This window comes from Grampus griseus, assembly GCF_964374135.1.
Source record: "Grampus griseus genome assembly, chromosome: X".
Lineage (NCBI taxonomy): Eukaryota > Metazoa > Chordata > Mammalia > Artiodactyla > Delphinidae > Grampus > Grampus griseus.
This window is the reverse complement of record NC_138999.1, coordinates 128,925,990-128,943,507: the sequence shown is the minus strand read 5'-3', so window position 1 is coordinate 128,943,507 and position 17,518 is coordinate 128,925,990. Positions and strand designations below refer to the sequence as shown.

Genomic DNA, 17,518 nt, shown 5'->3' with positions numbered 1-17,518 from the left:
AATGCCTCTCAAATGAGAATATAGCACAACCTACTTCCTCCTCCTATGTTCTTTCAGAAGGCATCTGAAACCAACATTAATCGCTTTCTTTTATTCAAAAGAGAAATTAAGGAGAATTCAGAGATGTGCATTGTTTTTGCTGAACTGTGTCCCCTCCAAAATTTGTATATTTAAGTCCTAATCCCCAGTGCCTCAGAACGTGAGCTTATTTGGAATAAGGTCGTTGCAGATATAATAAAGATGACGTCATACTTGAGTAGGGTGGCCCCTAATCTAATACGACTAATATCCTCATAAGAAGAGGAGGTCAGAACACAGACACACAGAGGAAGACCTTATAAGAGACGCAGGGAGAAGACAGGCGTCTACACGCCAAGGAGAGAGGTCTTAAGGAGAAACCCTGACAACACCTTGACCTTGGACTTGCAGCCTCCATAACTGGGAGACAATAACTGGGTTATTTGAGTCACCCAGTTTGTGGTACTTTGTTACAAAAGCTCTGGCAAACTAAGCCCCCATGTTCCATCAATCACCATGTCCCATCAATGCTACCTCGCAAAGAGCTCTCAAATTTTCCTACTTGTTCAAAAGTTCTTAGGGTGTCCTGTCTCCCTCCCGGCACAGAAGAGGCGGCCCCGAGGACCGAGGTCACATACAAATGGTTGTGGGGCTTGAGTCGGGGAGGGGCGTGTGGGACATGCAGTGGCAATTCCAAGACCTGTAACAGCCCCAGAGGCAGTGGCACTGTCGGCAGGACTTAGCATGATTCAGCTCAAAGTACAAGGAGGTATTGATTGCCTTTGGCCTGCAGACAAGAGAGAGCCATTATCTGCCCGGAGACTCTGGGGCTCAGAAATCAGGGCAAATCAGAGCCCCACGTGGAGTGAGATTACCCACGCTCAGCCTGTCCCTGCCCTGTCACCCTGTTGCCAGACCCTCCCACCTGATGGCCTCAGAGGCCAGAGCCAGTTCTTGGCACCCACCTGAGAATAGCAGGGCTAGTGCCCTGGCCACAGACCCCCTCACATCCCACAGCTGGTACTTTTCCTCGGGATGCCACTGGACTCAGTGGTGGAAGGGTTAAGTTGACACAGATAAGCACGAAACAGACAAGACCGAAGCACTGTCTCCCAGGAGACCAGGCTGTTTTGCGCCTTTCAACCCCAGGACATCCAGCCAGAGAGGCCCTTACTGGTTTCTGGGCCCCATCCTGTCACTGGGCATACAGGGACACTGACCCTGAGGTCCTGTAGGGAGATGACCTGGCAGTCACCAGCCCTGGGCGGAGATGAGCAATTGATTACCTGCTCGAGCCGGGAGGGGATCGCGCCAGAGCAGGTGGGTCCTGGCTTTTCTTGGAAGGCCCGTCCTCATCCACCACCTCAATCCTTTGGGCAAGAAGAGAAACAGATGCGCTGCTATCCTCAGGGCACTCTTGGCCTGCGAAGCTGCCCCGGAGCTTGCAGACCCAGAAGGACATGCTTTCTTTCAGTGGTGTTTATGGCTTAGCAACTCCAGCTTGGGATAAGGGCAGAACACTGGGTTGAATAGCATCCCACCAGAATTCATGTCTTTCTGGAACCTGGGAATGTGATCTTATTTGGAAATAGAGTCTTTGCAATCAATTTGTCATCAAGTTACAATGAGGTCACACTGGGGTAGGGTGAGCCCTAAATCCATGACTGTTGTCCTTATAAGAGGGAAATTTGGACACAGACACACAGAGAAAAGAAGGTCATGTGATGATGGGGGCAGAGATAGGAGTGATGTGTCTACAAGTCAAGGACTGCCGGCAACAGCAGATGCCGAGAGAGAGGCCTGAGATGGCTTCTCCCTCACAGCTCCCAGAAGGAACCAAGCCTGCCCACACATTGATCTCGGACTTGTAGCCTCCAGAACTGGGAGACAATCTGTTCCTGGACCTTGTGCCAGTTCCCGCAAAGTGCTGGTTTGTGGTACTCTGATATCACAGTCCCAGGAACCTCATGCAGCCAGGAGGAGGACAGCATTATCTGTCACTCCCGTCATGCTGCCACCACTCTCTGCCTGGAACACCTGGTATGCCGAGTCCTCCTTGTTTTTCAGTCCTCAGCTCGTCATGGATATCTTCCCTCTCTACCCAGTAGAATACCCCTAAATTTCAACTGGCCAGAAGTTTCTTCCCTCTCCTCCCCAAATACTCCCCTTTCCCAGAAGATGTCCTGTCAACGGATGGTACCATCCCTCCCTCATTCAGCTGGAGTGTCTTGATATCCCAATCATGGCCCATTGAACCCTGTTCACCCTTTAGGGTCCATCTCCAGTGTCATGGTCACTTCCGAGGGCCTGGTCAGGCAGGCGCCCCCAATGACAAGCCTCTGGACTCCAGCCCAATGATCCGTCCCACCAAGGCACTGTCCGGCCCACCCCTGGTAGGGTGGGCAACAGGGCAAAGGGACGACTTTTCTGTAGCCCAGTAGCTACTTTTGCTGCAGAACCCCAGAGGCCTTGGAAACACCTAAAGCTCCATCTTGGGTCGGGGGCCGGGTTCTCTCAGCCAAGCTCCTGCCTGCGCAGCGTTGGCTGCCACCCACGTGCTTCCTTGGCTTCCAAACAGAAGCCACCAGCCCCTCACAGCTCCCTCTACTCAGGGACAGTGACCGCATCCCACCCTGCGCCTGCTCTCCCCACACTCCACCCCCGCCAATGGAAGACCTTCCCTTTGCCGACACTTACCTCTTTGCGATGAACGGGGCCTGTGTCTCCTGGGCGAGGCTGCTGGAAGAAGGCAGAGAGGTGACAAGTTGGGCAGAACCCACAGCCAGGTGACATCACTCCCAGCACCTTGCCTACCCTGATGGCGGCAGCCAGACCTCTCAGGTTTCCAGAAAGTAGATCTGAGAGTCCCAGAAGGTCTGGTTAGGAGGGCCCTCTCAACCCGCCCGTCACCAGCCAGAGGAAGACCAGAGCCCTGAAGGGAAGGGAAGTGGCCCGGAGCAGGGAGCGGGTTGGTAGCTGAGCCACAGCTCACCTGGCACTCTTCTTGGCCGCCGACAGGACGTAGGAATGCTCCCGGGGAGCTGTCTTCCTCACCACACTGCTGGCAGCCTCTGACCTGGGGTGGCACGGGGAGGGGGCATCTGATGGCATGAGGAGGGGCTTGCTCTGCCAGCCTAGCCAGGCAGCTACTCGGGAGGCAGGGGGAGCTTTAGGGAGCTGCCCGAGACCCCACACCTAGAGGGCGGCAGAGTGGGCCGTCGATGCCCGGCAGCCTGGCTCTGGAGCTCTCGGCTCTTCCCCGGTACCTCCGAGGCCTGGGACCTGCTACTGTTGACTCTGCCCTTAGGACGCCTGTCTGCTGGGCCTTCAGCGTGGGGGGCTTTGGTGTGTTTCCTAAGTCACGGAGGGGCCAGCAGATGTTGGGAGTGAGGGCAGGCTGAGCTCGGAGCCGAGCTGCTGCCCAAGCATCCAACCCTCACTTTGGGACAAGGGGCGTGGGCACCTCTGGAGCCTGGCCCTGCCCCCAGGCACATACAGGAGACTTCTACCAGGGCACCACGCACTGCCTATTTTGGTCCAATTTGCTTAGGAACCTTTTTAACAAACTATAGAAATTCCTCATTACCTAGGTTCTGCCCTCTTAGAAGGTTCATAAGAGGGTCCCCTGGGCTGGCCCAGCACTGAGTGGGTAGTTCTGGGGTTCCAGGAGTGCCACCTGTGCTGGCAGCGACCCTCCAGCCAACAGACCAGCACCGATGCTCCGCATGTGGTGCACCAGGCTTCAGAGACTTGAGCCCCGCCCGGCCCACGGGACGCCCAGCAGGCACCGTTACCTCCGTTTCTGCTCATCAGAAGAGAAGGGCACCTCCTCGTCTTCAGCAGCCCCTGACGCTGAGCTGCGCCTGACGTTGTAGGGTGCCCTGGGGGGGGTGAAGAAGCTGGCAGTTATGGCCGCTCCTCCCTCTACGTCTGCCCCTGCTCCCTGTCACAGGCCGCCACCCTCTTCGAAAGCTACACTTGCTATCTGTCCCTGTTCCAACCCTTGCTGTACCCCAGGACCCAGTTCAAGCCTCATCTGTTCTCCAGAAAGATTCCCTAGCTGCTCTGTGTCACTGGATGATGGTGACAAGGGACAAACAGTATAAAGACGTGGGGCCCTGGGAATGCGGGCCCTGGGCACACAGGAGAGGGGCTTGGACGGGGGCCACAAGGGGAGCTCCAGAGGGAATCCCAAAGATTTATATCCAAGAAGCAGGCCAGAGTTAGGCACCAAGTGCCCATAGGTGACTGGCTGCCAGGGCCAGCAGAATGCTTGGGCTCACCAGGTGCCCGCCCAGTTCGGCCCAGCCCAGGAAACAGCTAGGGCCATGACCCATGACACTTTCTCCAGACCCACTAGCTCCTTCTACAAGCTTCCTACAGCCCCTGCTTTGCTTCAGATCAGAAGTACAATGTGCACACTGTCCAATTTTCTGGAGCTTGTCAACCTCTGGTGGGTTCCAGGCCACAGTGGCAGCTGGCAGGGATGTCAGGCCGACAGGACTTGCGCTCCTGGGCTGTGCTCAGACCTGGCTGTGCCCAGAGGCAAGCAGCCAGCTGCCCTCAGCGGGCCCAGGGTTCGGGCTCGTCCTTGGAGGAGGGAACCAAGCTGAGTCTGTGATTGCATACTCACAGCTTCTTGTAATCCTCTGTGGTCATCCTGTAGCCAGAGGAGGAGGGGCGGGGAGGCCCGGCAGCGCTGCAGAGGCAAGGAATTTCTGTGAGTCCACCCGCAGGGCCCTCTTGCTTCCAGATTTGCCTACGTGGCCCAGCGGGCATGTGGCAGGTGGACAGGGGGTGCTGGCGCCCTTTCCTCTCTGCTCTCAGCCCTGCCAGATACCCAGAACAGCTGTGCAGAGCAGCCCTCTTGCCACAGACCCCTCAGCCACCTTGGTCCTGCTTTTCTGATGAAGCCCAGGTTCAGCCCGGTGCCAGCTCAGCCCGTCGGGAAGAAGGTGGCCTAAAGCACACAGCTCAGTGCAGGTATCAGCGAGTCAGGGCTCCCACCCAGCCTCCTCCCGGTGCCTCTGTCTCAGTGACCTTGTCTCAAGGACAAGGGCACTGGTAGTGGTCCAGGGCCTTGCCTTACACAGGAAGACACCTGCCACCCACCCCCCCACCCCCTCAGTGACAGGCAGAGGACTCTCTCTGGCCTGAGCGTGGCCTGGGCCCTCACACCTCTCACGGGCCAACTGGCCAGCACCCTGTGAACACACCGTTTTGGAGCTCCGTTGGCCTTGGGTAAGTGCTGCTGGGGCTGAGACGAGCTGTCTACAGGCTTGGTGAACACTCCCCTGAAAGAGAGCCCGGGAGAAGCAGCACCGTGAGCCCCCCTGGAGAAGCTGGGGGCAGTGCGGGCGGGCATGGGGAGGTGGGCAGGGTCCTGTGGTCACCTACCGGATGATATAGCCGGTGGGAGCCCTCGCGCTCGGCGGCCTGCCAAGGGAGAAGAAGGGATGGTGTGAAGCCAGGCTGCCCAGTGACGGCAAAGTGGGTTGGCTGCTGGGTGTCCCAGTGCAGGCAGAACGAGGGGAGCGACAGTGGCCAGCTGCTTCCCAAGAAATCCAGCCACGCCTGCACCCCTAGCTGGGCTACCTGTCCTGCTCTGCCTGTCTCCCTCATGCCCCCCAAGAAAGGTACCCCAGGCCGATTCTTCGGGGCCCTGGCTCACAGCACGTGCCCAGGAAGGGCATTTATACAGAGGTGTCCCCTCCAAAGTCCAGTTTCTCCCTGTTCTGACAGCCCTCCTCCCCTCCCCTCTCAGAGCTGACCCAGCTCAGGCTGGAGGCTCTGTGCTCAGAGGTCCGGGGCTGAGGCGACGTCAGGCAGAGCCCCCAACCTGATCTGACCCCCTACTCTGCCCAGCCCCCTCCAGGAAGACTCATGAGGGCCCAAGGGGCAGAGCCAGGCAGGAGCCAGCCGCCCTTTCCTTCCCGCTCTGCTTGAGCCCCCCTCCCCCAGCCCGTGCGATGCCCACGTCACAAGTCTTGATGGAAGTTTGGGACCGGAAGGCACGGCCAGGGCTTGGTCAGTGCCTGGAAAACATTAGCCTCCATGTGCTGGGCACCTTCCGCCTGGGCGGGGGCTCAGAGGACTCGGGTGAGGGGTGTGGGCAGGCAAGAGCTGGTGGTGCTGGGGAAGCAGGGCTGTGAGTTCTGGGATCAGAGGCAGATGGCTCTTCTGTCCAGGAATAGGGGAGCTTGGGGCTGGAGCAGCTGGGAGGGCAGTGCAGAGCCCCAGTGTTCTCCATCCCCATGGACCCTGTCCTTAACAGGGCATGGCCTCCTGGAGGTGACCAAGTTACAGGAACGCTTGGAGTGGAACCCGAGAAAGAAAGGTCACTCATCCCACGTGTTTTCCAAATATACTCCCAAACCAAAGCCCAGGCTGAGAACTGCACCCCCAAAGTAAACATACTCTCCAACGAATGGATTATCTTTGAACTGTGCTCAGGCTCTGGCCAACTGCCGCTATCACAGTCCGCAATTCTCTCTTTCCCGCTCATCTCTCTACTCAGGACGTGCCCGTGTTCCTGGTGAGGATGTCAGTTCCCTGAGGAGAGGGTTGTGTACTCTGTGCCCAACACAGGACCTGGCAGGTAACAGGTGCTGAGTCATTGAGAGATTACGGGCAAGCGCATAGTTGCTGGAGGGAGCCCCTGTGGCTAGCAGTGAACTTGGACGCCTGCCTTCCAGCTGCTGCCACTGCCTGTACCACCACCCCAGGAAGGCACTGGCCCTGCACTCAACTGCTAACTGCTGGCTCTTTGAAGCAAGGATCAAGCCTGAATTGAGGGGTCCCCCTAACCCTAACCCCGCACTTCTCAGGAGTAGTTCCTCCCCATACGGGCAGGATGTGCCCACCCTTCAGAGCCTCCCTGGATGCCATTATGCAAAAGTCCTTGAAACAGAGAGAAGAGCTGGTTCCCCTCGGCCAGCTGTCAAGATATGTCATCTTGAACTTGGGAGACAGTTGGGGCAAGTGTGTGAGTCTCCCCTGGCACTTGGGACGCTGTGCTGATACAACAAAAAAGTGACAAGTAAGCACGTCTTAGAGCTTGCAGAATTTGCATAAAACTGAAGTTGTCCAGACCTGTGGGTATTGCCTTTTTAAAAATGTGCCTGGGCTTCCCTGGTGGCGCAGTGGTTGGGGGGTCTGCCTGCCGATGCGGGGGACGCGGGTTTGTGCCCCGGTCCGGGAGGATCCCACGTGCCGCGGAGCGGCTGGGCCCGTGAGCCATGGCCGCTGAGCCTGCGCGTCCGGAGCCTGTGCTCCGCAACGGGAGAGGCCACAGCAGTGAGAGGCCCTGCGCCTGATAACGTGTATTATGCAGAATGCGCATTTGCTTTTATAATCCCATACGCTCTGGCAGAACTTCGCATTTTGGAGCTAAGACTTTATTATTATGCTCAGTGACAGTTTTGATCCCAGTTGACAGCTGAAGCCGTGGACCTGGACCCAGTGACTCCTGCACTCCTTTTCCCAGGAAGGAGCAGAGTGGAAAAGCCATCCTTCCTGTGGAGTTCAAATGACTCAGCGTCCGCCAAAGGCTGCAGCGCAGGGCCCACCCACCGGCCACCTGGGCACCACTTCTTACCTGGCCTTCGGGACCTCCCCAGCTGAAGAAAAAGATATGGCACGACTCCGGCCCGAGGGCAGCTCGCTGAGGAAAGAGGGGACACAAAAGAGGGCGGCCACTACATGTACCCCAGGAACTTGGCCCACCGTTCCCGTCTCACCTTCTCCTTCCCTGGCCTGCGTCCACACTGCGGAGGCGTGTGTGTCCACGCACGCCCTGGCAGCCGCGCCTTTCTCACCCTGTGACTTAGACTGAGTGTGGCCCATGGAGTGCCACCCCACGCCCAGCCTGTCGCTGCCGGCCCTCCTGCCCTCCTGGACTTACAGGGTGTGGCTCTCCGATTCATCCTGCTTGGTGATCCAGCTCTTGTCCCCCTTCAGCGTGGTCCGAACCTTCATCTGCTTGAGGACATTATTGCGTTCCTCCTCGCCTGGTGGGAGAGGCTTCCCTGGTGGCGGCAAGGCCAGCCAGCATCAGAAGTGGAGCCCAGCCCCAGGACCCCGAGGCCTCCTTTCCAGCCCTCCCAACACGTTGCTGTCACTCGGCTGCCCAGGCAGTGCTGTGGCCCTGCAGGGCAGGCCTGGAAGGAGGCAGCCACGTACCAAGCCCCGGACAAGAGGGCACCCAGGCCTCACCTTTGCTGCCTCCTCCGAGAGCTGAGATACTCATGGTGTTTGCTCTGAACGTCCCTTCTCGGTGGATTCAACAGGGCTCCTGGGGGCAAAGGCAAGCACATGGCTTGTCACTTCATGCATTTATAATGGCTCATGGGTCACCGTACGGTCCTTGGCAAATTGAGACCACGCAGACTGTCCTTTGGGTGGAGTCTGGCCAGAGGCCGCCGCTGGGCTGCACACTGGGAAGCATGGCATGGCCTGCCAGGGGCTCTCTGTTGAAGAGATGGCTGAGACAGGCAGACCACCAACTCTCTTAGAGACCTCTGATGGCCAGACTCCCGCCCAGCGAGTGTAGGGGAGGGGTGGAAGCAGTGGCCGACACTGGTGGACCCAGGAGGAGGGATGGGGGAAGGAAGGGTACAGGCTGGGGGACGGTCGCTTTGGGGGACCGTCTCTCTCACTCCTTAGTCGTCATCTGACAGACCTTGAACGGGCCATCTAACCTCTCCAGCCTGACCCAGTGTCTACCCTTCAGGACTGCTGGGAGGACAGAAGGCACCACTGTTCTTGCAACTGCCCAACACTCCCCAGGACAGCAAAGATCGCCGTGACTCTCAACCTATCCTTGTTGGGAGAGACCCTCGCGGGTCCTTAATCAGCACAAGCACAGCCTGGAGGTGTCAACCCCGTGTGGTTCGGGGGTTGGGTCCATCTCCGGTGGGGAAAGCCTGGGGCCCCACTGCCAACTCCTAGTGACCCTCGGGCACGAGGTCATGTTGGGGAAGAAGGGAACGTCCTGTGCTCTGCTTTCCCTTCCTCTCTCTGTCTTTTCGCCCTGCCCTCCCCCATTGTCTCCTCTCTGCCCTTGAGCCAGGCGCTGCCCTTCTGTGGCCCGTGAAGGGGGGGCCGTCATGGTCCCCGACACCTTCCAGCTCCAGGAGGCGCTGGGGTGAGGAAGTTGGCTCTCCAGAATGGGACTGGCCCAGCACGGGTTTAGTCAAGGCAGTGACCCTTGGGCCTCAGGAGAGGGGCTGGAGGCTTAAGCGAGTGGGCGTGACAGGAAGCAGGGGCCCTGGCTCTGCCCACACAGTCCTAAGGCACAGCGACCTCCCTCTTAGGGGCCTGCCGCCCTCTGGGCCCCTCCAGGGCCAGGCCCTGAGCAGCCGGGCCATGCTGCCAGCTGGCAGAGTCCCGGGAATGTTTTCACGGAGGTCACGGGCATACTAAAACGGGCAGGGCAGAGGGCCAAGAGGAAACCAAATTTGCCCCGTCAGCAAGAGCTGGATTTCTCATAAACTGCACCGAACGAGCAGCCCAGCAGGCCCGAGCCCTCTGAGTGCCAGGAACGGCACCTCATCACCGCGAACGGGAGCCCCGCGTGCCTAGCCCTGCACCAAGGCTGCCACGTCAGAGTTCTGTTGAGCAGAGCTCACTCCATAGGTGACCGCCAGACCACGCTGCCCAGCTGCCCCATCCCAGCAGCCCCTGGAATGGCCCCACTGGGCCGCCTGAGATCTCGGCCCCTCCGTCTCCTGGGGCTGCTGACTGACCGCGTGGCCTTGGGGGAGTCCCTCACCTCCTCTGGACCTTAGCTCATCAGTTTCCCCTCAACAAGCCTGTTGGCCACGTTGCCTAGAAATTTTCTGTCAAATCAGAAGCAAATAAGCCACTTACTTCCAAAATCAGGGCAGATGCATGAACATGCAGAATGACAGAGGCAGAGGGGCCACTGGGGACTCCCAAGCCAAAGGGGCAGGGACGCGCCCGAGAGCCCACAGCAAGGGCTGGCTTTACAGCTTCCTGTCCCACCTCACCAGACAAAGACCAGGACCGACGCCTCATCTCAGAAGTCAAGTGTCTTTTTTCATGGAACAAGAAATCTGAGTCAGGAAGTAGAGTGTCCTCATGGGACTGAAGAAGAACGCAGCGCTTCAGGACAAGGAGACTTTAAGGTGATGAGTCCCAGCCAGACGGACGCACACATGACATTTGAACCTATGTCCCGGCTGGACAGCTGGCTTCTCCCTCCACCTCACTGCCTGCCTTCCCTCCCCACAACAGCGCTGGTTCAGGCTGCAGTGACTTCTGCCTTCCTCCTTGGTCCACTGGTTTCCATCTGTGCCTCCTTCTGGCAGCACTCATCGGCCCCTGATCCCTCCTGCTGGTCCCCCACTGTCTCCAAGACTGGGGGCAAACTCCCCAGTCCTCTGACCCAGCCACTTCTCACACCTCAATGTCAACAGTGCGCTCCAAGCGGACCACATGCCTCAGCATCCCTGGAACGTGGCCCTGCCAGTCAATCCCCGCGCCTTTGCTTATGCCGCTGGGCTGGAGGCTGGCGGGGGCCGTGCTCCTAACTTATCCGATAGCGCCACCGCTCCTTTGAGCCAGGTCTCCTCTCAGACCCACCATCCACTCCCCTCCTCTGACCCTTCTCAGAAAGCAGGGCAAAGTAGCCGCCCAAACCACGGGCAACCAGAAAACCCTCACTGCAGACACGAGCAGCTTTGGAGGATGGGGGGTGGACCACTCAGGAGGGCATTTTCTGGGCGGCTCTCAAACACTGCTGGCGGGCAGGTCAGTCAGGGCATCTTTTTGGAGGACAGGTCTCCGCGTGTGTCAAAAGCTTTGGAGAGGGCAAGCCCATTGATCCAACAGTTCCCCTCACAGTAATGTCTCCTAAGGATTCAAGTGCATAAGTACAACACAGTATACAGGAGGGTGTCATTCCAGTGTAGGATATGATGGTGAAAATTTGGCAATAATCTAAATTCCCAATAGTTGTATTTAAACATATTATGATCTACTGTTCAAGCAGATGATACGTGCCCATCACAAATGATATTGATATATGCGATATCCTACAGATAGAACTACCGCACGACCCGGCAATCCCACTACTGGGATGCTTCCATTTCCTTAAAAATACAGTTACATAAAAATGCCCAGGAAAAGAAACAACTGAAAGGACATACACAAAAATAGTTTGCAGAAGCACCCTTGGGAGCAGGCTCAAAAACACAAGAGACACAGTAGCAGAGAATGAAGGCACTTTGCACGTGCAGAGGCTCTCTGCTCCCTCCCTCACTTGGGGAGAACTGACCAAGCATCGAGGACCCACACCACCCCCTCCAGCCTGGCTGACTGGAGCCTTGGTCCTGCCCGTCCATGGGGCCTTGGGATGTGGGGTCCCAGCATCTAGTCCAGGCATCAGGGCAACCCGCCAGCAGTAAGCATACCATCGTCCTGCTTCACTGTGAGCAAACTGGGATCGGGGAGGTTGGGCAAGTGGCCCCAGGCCACACTTCCAACACTTTCAGAGGGTGGTGGGCCCAGCTAGAATCTGGGCCCCAGCTGTGGCTGCACAGTAGCCCTGCTGACCCCACACACGACATCACGGAGTGCTCCTTGGAGCAAAATCCTGGGGTCCAGGCAGCTCACCACCAGTATGATTCCTGCAAAGCACGGCACATGGCCCCAGCAGCTGGCTCACACCTGCGGCAGGGAGGAGACTCTTGGACTCAGGCCAGCCATGCACACGGTGCCTGCCTGGACTCTCAGCCTCACTACCAACTCCGAGCTCCTGACTCCAGCATCCTCTCTGAGCTGGGCAGCCCTTGCCCTGCAGCCCCAGACTCTACCCTCTCCACGTCCAACGTGCCAAGGTCTCTTATGCCCAGGGCTTGCACCTGAGACGCAGGATGCAAAATTCAAGAAGACATGGGAAGAGAGAAACTGTGCTGCACCTCCCCACTCACCCCACGCAGAAGGTGGAGAAAGAGGCAAGATGGACGCTACATCACTGGAATGTTCCATCTCCAGCTGCCTTCAAAAGTGGGGCAGGAGGGCTTCCCTGGTGGCGCAGTGGTTGAGGGTCCGCCTGCTGATGCAGGGGACGCGGGTTCATGCCCCGGTCTGGGAAGATCCCACATGCCGCGGAGCAGCTGGGCCCGTGAGCCATGGCCGCTGAGCCTGCGCGTCCGGAGCCTGTGCTCCGCAACGGGAGAGGCCACAGCAGTGAGAGGCCCGCGTACCGCAAAAAAAAAAAAAATAAAGTGGGGCAGGAGTCCTCCCAGCTGCCCAGGCCTTCCAGTCTTCCTCTTCGTCTGGACACTTGGGCTTCTCCCAAACCGTCCTAAGCCCTCCTGGCGCACGAGGCCTCATCAGGAAGGGCCCCCCAGCCTGACAGCAAGCCCCGCCCAGCAGGCTCACGGCTCTGTTCCTCGTCCCTAAGGGGCCTCACAGGGCTGCAATGTTGTCCCACTCTCTGAGCCCCATCTGTGAAGTGGTGCGGAGCCGCCAAGCCCGTGAACCTACTCGCCGGCTCTCCTCTTGGCAGGACGCCTCCAAGCCAGAGCATGTGCCACTCGCTGGAATTTGGTGCCAGTTCTGCCCCATGCCATGGCTTGGTGTCTGGATGCTGGTGGGTGTCCTAACCTCCCAAACGGCCCATGTGAGCACCGGTCTAGTCAGGGCAGCCACTCTGTGCGCCGTTTCAGGACGATGGCCCCACGTCTACCTTGAGAGGGAGAAGTCTTCTGACTCTTTAGGAACTCTCACGTCGCCTTGCCCAAGGGCCCGGCCTGGGCCACCAAAGGAACGGGTGGCTTATGTGCCACCTTCTACCACAGCTATCCCTCATGGCACAGCCCTGGATCCTCACTAGATGTAGCCTCACTCGGCAGGACCCCTTCCCGTGCTAACTCCCAGGGAAAGGGCTTCCAGCCCTGATTGGATAGACAGAAGCAAGGAGCCGATGAGGGGCGTGCACGGAGCCTGTGGTCCCGGTCACAGCGAGCCTGGTGGCATCAGAGGCCAACAGAGCTGATGCAGGCAGACTAGCTTGGCTGATGTGTGAGGAGACAGAGATGGAGAGAGAGACAGCGAGGAGGGGTCACCCTGTCACCCCACAAGGACGTGCTGTGCCTCCAAAATGAGAAAACTAACTCAGAGAAAGTTTTCTAGAATCGCCGGCCTGCCTGACACCCCATGTCGTGCACATCCACTTTCCCAAGCAGGCCTCTGTGCGTCTCCCCTCGCAGCTACCAACTTGACAAATGGCCCCGAGCTTCAGCCCAGGAGGCATCTCCCAGAGGCGCCCTCAAGTTCCCCTGGGGCTGCTCTCCCCACACCTTTCCCGGCTCCCCGCGGCACAGCTGGGACGGGCTGGCTTCTTCCGGACAACAGGAAGGACACCAAGGACGGGCCTGAGATCGCAGGCAGCCCCGCCCCCCGGTCCCTGCCCAGGATCCTTGTGTGAAAGGAGATGGCGGCTGAGTGACTGCTCTTGCCCCACCCTGGATGGCAGTGAGATGAGTGGGGGGCAGCGCTGGATGCCAGGCAGGGACCTCCTAGGTAAACTGCGACGGAAGAGGAACAAAACACCTTTAGTCCTGCTTTCCAGGAGCACAGGACACCGTTTCACACACAGGAGCTGCAGCCAGAGGGCGCGGCTGTTGGGGCTTGTCTGCAGGTGCGTATGCTGGGCGCTGGCCACTGTGAACAGGCAGGTGTGGGTGCGCCACTGGCAGAAGAGCGAGGGGCAGGGCTTCTTCCCCAGAGGTGAGCTGTGACGCTCTGCACCCAGGGAGCTGACAGGAAGCCCGGCTGTGTTTCCTCACATGTATCGACCTTCTGCGGGACCCCATCTCTGGCTGCCAGGGATCAGACGCGATTCTGTTTCTTGGCACCAGAGCCCACGGCTCAGCTCCGGGCAGACTCGTTAGGTGTGGTCACAGTGTGACCCACGCAGCCAAGCCAGTGACCAAATACAGATGTGACGAGGACATCTGGAAGATGTCATTGAGGCTTCGGGCCCCCCGGGGGCTGGTTGCTGGGCCAACTTTAGGCCGTATTTCAGTGAAGCTCTGTCTGCGAGCATTTTTATGCGGCTCGGGGGCAGGGACTGCTAACAGCCGCAGGGCCCCGAATATGGCCTCCCCCGTCACTTCAGCAGAGACACAGCGCTCCTATCTGGGGCGGGAGGGAAGAGGTAAAGTGGCGAAAAGTCCCTTGTTTCCCAGCAGCTTGTTCCAGGCAGTTCTGATGCCTTCAGCTGGGTGCTGTTGGGGGGTCTCAGAGAAGACAGCTGGCCTGGGAGGAAGGAGACTCCTTCCTTCCATGGGGCCTTGGCTCCGGATGGGGTGTCATGACTAAACCATGAAGAAACAAAACCTGCCAGGGGGACCTCAGCTGTCACACCTGTCCCCTCTGGCCCTCTATGACAAACAGCCTGGCCAGAGTCCCTCCACGCCTCCCTCCTGGCCCGATTCAACCTGGGGGCTGCCACCGGCAGCGAGAAGGGGGTGGGAGGGAGGGAGTGAGGACACCTGTGCATGACCTCCCAGGCCGTGCCCCTCCTCACCTGTCCAACAGCTCTACCCACCGGAAGACTTGCCCCGCTGACGGTGGCTACCTCCCGGAAGAGACACCTGGGCCCTCTTTGGGTGTGTTTCAAGCAAATGCCTTGAAGCTTCAACATAAGGGTCCCCCTAGTGTGTAAGTGCCCGTGAGAGGCCCCTCTCACGGTCCTTCAGGGTAATGAGGTGTCCCAGAATTGGGGCAGTCTGCATCACCAGGGGACGGGTGACACCAAGGTAGTCAAAGCCCACCCGCTGGAGAGCCCTGGCTCTACCCAACGGGCAGCAGGTGCCTTCACCCACCCTGTCCGTCCTTAGAGAGCTTCCCTCTACAGTTGGCCTGGCAGCCCCTTGAGCCTGAAGGGGGCAGCAGAAACAAAAGCTGACGGGGCAGTGGGGACACTGCCTGCTCAGAGATGAGCTGGCCAGGCCCATCATCTGTCCCTTCACAGGAGGGGCACACATGGTGTTTCTTCCAACTCAGGTGCAAAGGAAAGAGCAAGAGACACGGAGTCCCAGTCCTGTTCTGTCAGAAAAGGTCACCGGACATGTCACTTACCCCCTCTGGCTGAAGATGAAGCCCCAGCTTCAAAGCGCTCCCTGACCCCTGCCCCTGGCCGTGGGGGTAAGGCACAGGCTTCAGTGCGGCTCATCACCAGGGCCACAGCCTCCTGTCCTTCCTCTGCAACATCCCCGGAGGTCAAAGGTCTAGCGCTGTAGGGAGGGCCCAGGTTGCGCTGGGCTAAGGAAGGCCTGGACCCAGATGAGCGACGCTGAGGCCCCAGGCAGGACGTATGAGGGGGCTGGGGACCCCTGTTTGGGTGTCCTCGTCCAGTCCTTTCTCAAGGCACACACTTGGCTGGGTGTCAAAGTCTGGACCCAGGCTGACTTACGCCAGCACTGGGTCAGCTGACCTGATTCCCCAGGCCAAAAGGGCTGGAACGATCAAACGTCCCATTTTATGAGGAGTCTCCTGAGAGCACGTCTCATGAATGAGGACATCCTGGTTCCCAGTCGCAGCAGCCGGCAAGAGGACAGCCAGCAGACGGGCTGCTTTCCTCCAGGGGTTCCTGGGATCCGGAGATGCTCAGCAGCGGTCCAGGGGGAAGGGGCCCTTCAGAGGCCTTCCAGATCGATGGCTGAGCAGCTGGGTTATGTCCAAGCCCCTCAGCTGGCTGCACAGCACACAGCTCCCGGGAGCCCTGGCTGGCCTCTCTGGCCTGTGCGAGCGACAGAGTGGAGCATCTCGCCGGCCTGTGATGCTCCAGTCCCAGGCCTCCTGCCCGGAAGCCAAGGGGTGGCAGGAAGGAGGCGTACCGCATGGAAAAAAGAGCTGGAGGAGACTTGGGTTCCAGAGAGGGAAAATGTAATATGGAAAAAAAATGCGTTGACCGGGGGGGAGTATTTGTAAATGTGCTTTACAGGTAAATGAAAGTCTGGAATTTCACCTCCCCTCATCCCACCCCCAACACCCCAGAATCTAGACTTCTCGGCGTCAGCACCAGAGGGGCCCTGGGAGGCAGGCACCTGAGGCTGGTCAGCTCCCTCCGGGCGGTGGGGAGCTGGAGCCCCAAGAGGACAAAAGGAGCCACGGCCACCCAGCCACACGCCACTCCTGCGCCCATTTGCTAGCGCTCAGCCGGCCAGATACGAGGGCCAGCAAGGGTTTCCGGCAGGACCCTCTGAGATGTCTCTGTGGAGGCCAGGGGGCTGGGCGGGGCCGACGTGCTGGGGACAGCAGGGCCCATGCATGGGCCTCACCCCGCGCAGGACCCTTTGCCGGAGCCACGCACATGAGCTATTCCCGGGGCCGCGACCTCCCCTGCCGTGCCAGGAGAAGGGGCCCAGACAAAGCCCAGGAGCCGTCTTGTGGGGCCTGGGCCAGCTCTGTCCCTCCCACCACACACCCCAGTTGTCTCTGCAGCCCGGAACCAAGGTGGTCTTAAGCTCATCCCAGTGGGGCAGAGATGCTATCCACATCTGCACACAGACAGTCAAGGGGGTTGAAAGGGACCCAGGGGTCATTGGAGCCCACTTCCACCCCACACAACTCTTCCCACCCCCGGAATACCCCTGCACCCTCTCTACTGCCACCCATTCAGCCTTTGCCAGAGCAGGCCTGGTGACAGGGAAGTCCCTTCCATTTTCCCCTGACTGACACTGGCCAAGGCTGATGCCTTCTGTCCTAGTCACAGGTGATCACGAGTGGCGCTGCCCTCTCCCTTCCCACCTTCCTGTCCAGCCCAGACCCAGAGTCCCCTGAGCTCCACCCCGACCTCTTATCACTGTCCGCACTTCTGGGTGAGAATATGGAGACCCGGGGAGGAGAAAGTGTTTGCCCAAGGCCACATATTCATTGATTCCATAAGCCTTTAGAGAAAGTGGAAGCCAGGCTACATGCTGGGCAGACAGGTAGACAGGAGCCTAGAGCGGCACCGCGTTTCCCAGGAAGGTGCCCTTGGCTCGGGCCATCTGAAGGAATGAAAGAATGAGTAGGAGCTCACTGGGCAGAAGCGATAAGGCAAGTCCTGGTTTTTTGTTTTGTTTTGTTTTGCTTCTTTCAGTCTTAAAGCGGGCGCTGCCTGAGGTAAGCATTTACACCAGGGATACCCGTTCTGCTGCTGGGAATCCTCGGGCCTGCTCTCTGCACCATCAAGCTCCGTGGGAAACTGACCTAGTCATCAGAAAGTGGCGAGCTGAGCCAGTGATCACGGGGACCAGATCAAGGCTGCTGGACCGAGCACCCGAGGTGTGCCCACAGATGTGGCCAGGGCCAGGGGCTGCCAGAGACAACAGCAGCAGCGTGGGGCCTGCGCACCGGTGGCCCTGGAGGCCAGGCCTCCTCTTGGACCCAGGGTGTGCCACACAGCCCCACAGCCACCTCGGCTGCCACCACCAGCAGCCCCAGTGCCCGGCTCCCTCTTGAAATGGGAAGTGAGCACCCT

The 17,518-nt window shown here is 59.0% G+C and overlaps 1 protein-coding gene across 2 annotated transcripts in view; it reads right to left on the bottom strand.

Annotated features, from left to right (window-relative positions):
• Nucleotides 1-8,041, bottom strand: part of ZNF185 (zinc finger protein 185 with LIM domain) — a 45,203-nt gene extending 37,162 nt beyond the window's left edge. The window contains exons 1-9 of one of the 2 annotated variants that reach the window (XM_082680628.1): nucleotides 7,922-8,041; nucleotides 7,616-7,681; nucleotides 5,416-5,454; nucleotides 5,235-5,312; nucleotides 4,652-4,717; nucleotides 3,813-3,899; nucleotides 3,011-3,094; nucleotides 2,716-2,757; nucleotides 1,305-1,388 (exon numbers count right to left, since the gene is read on the bottom strand). In XM_082680628.1, the coding sequence (XP_082536754.1) occupies nucleotides 1,305-1,388; nucleotides 2,716-2,757; nucleotides 3,011-3,094; nucleotides 3,813-3,899; nucleotides 4,652-4,717; nucleotides 5,235-5,312; nucleotides 5,416-5,454; nucleotides 7,616-7,681; nucleotides 7,922-7,995 (620 nt within the window). In that variant the 5' untranslated portion in view covers nucleotides 7,996-8,041. Of the gene's footprint in view, nucleotides 1-1,304; nucleotides 1,389-2,715; nucleotides 2,758-3,010; nucleotides 3,095-3,812; nucleotides 3,900-4,651; nucleotides 4,718-5,234; nucleotides 5,313-5,415; nucleotides 5,455-7,615; nucleotides 7,682-7,921 lie in introns of those variants that run through there. The other variant, XM_082680627.1, reaches the window with a different exon arrangement.
• Nucleotides 8,042-17,518: the final 9,477 nt, after the last annotated feature.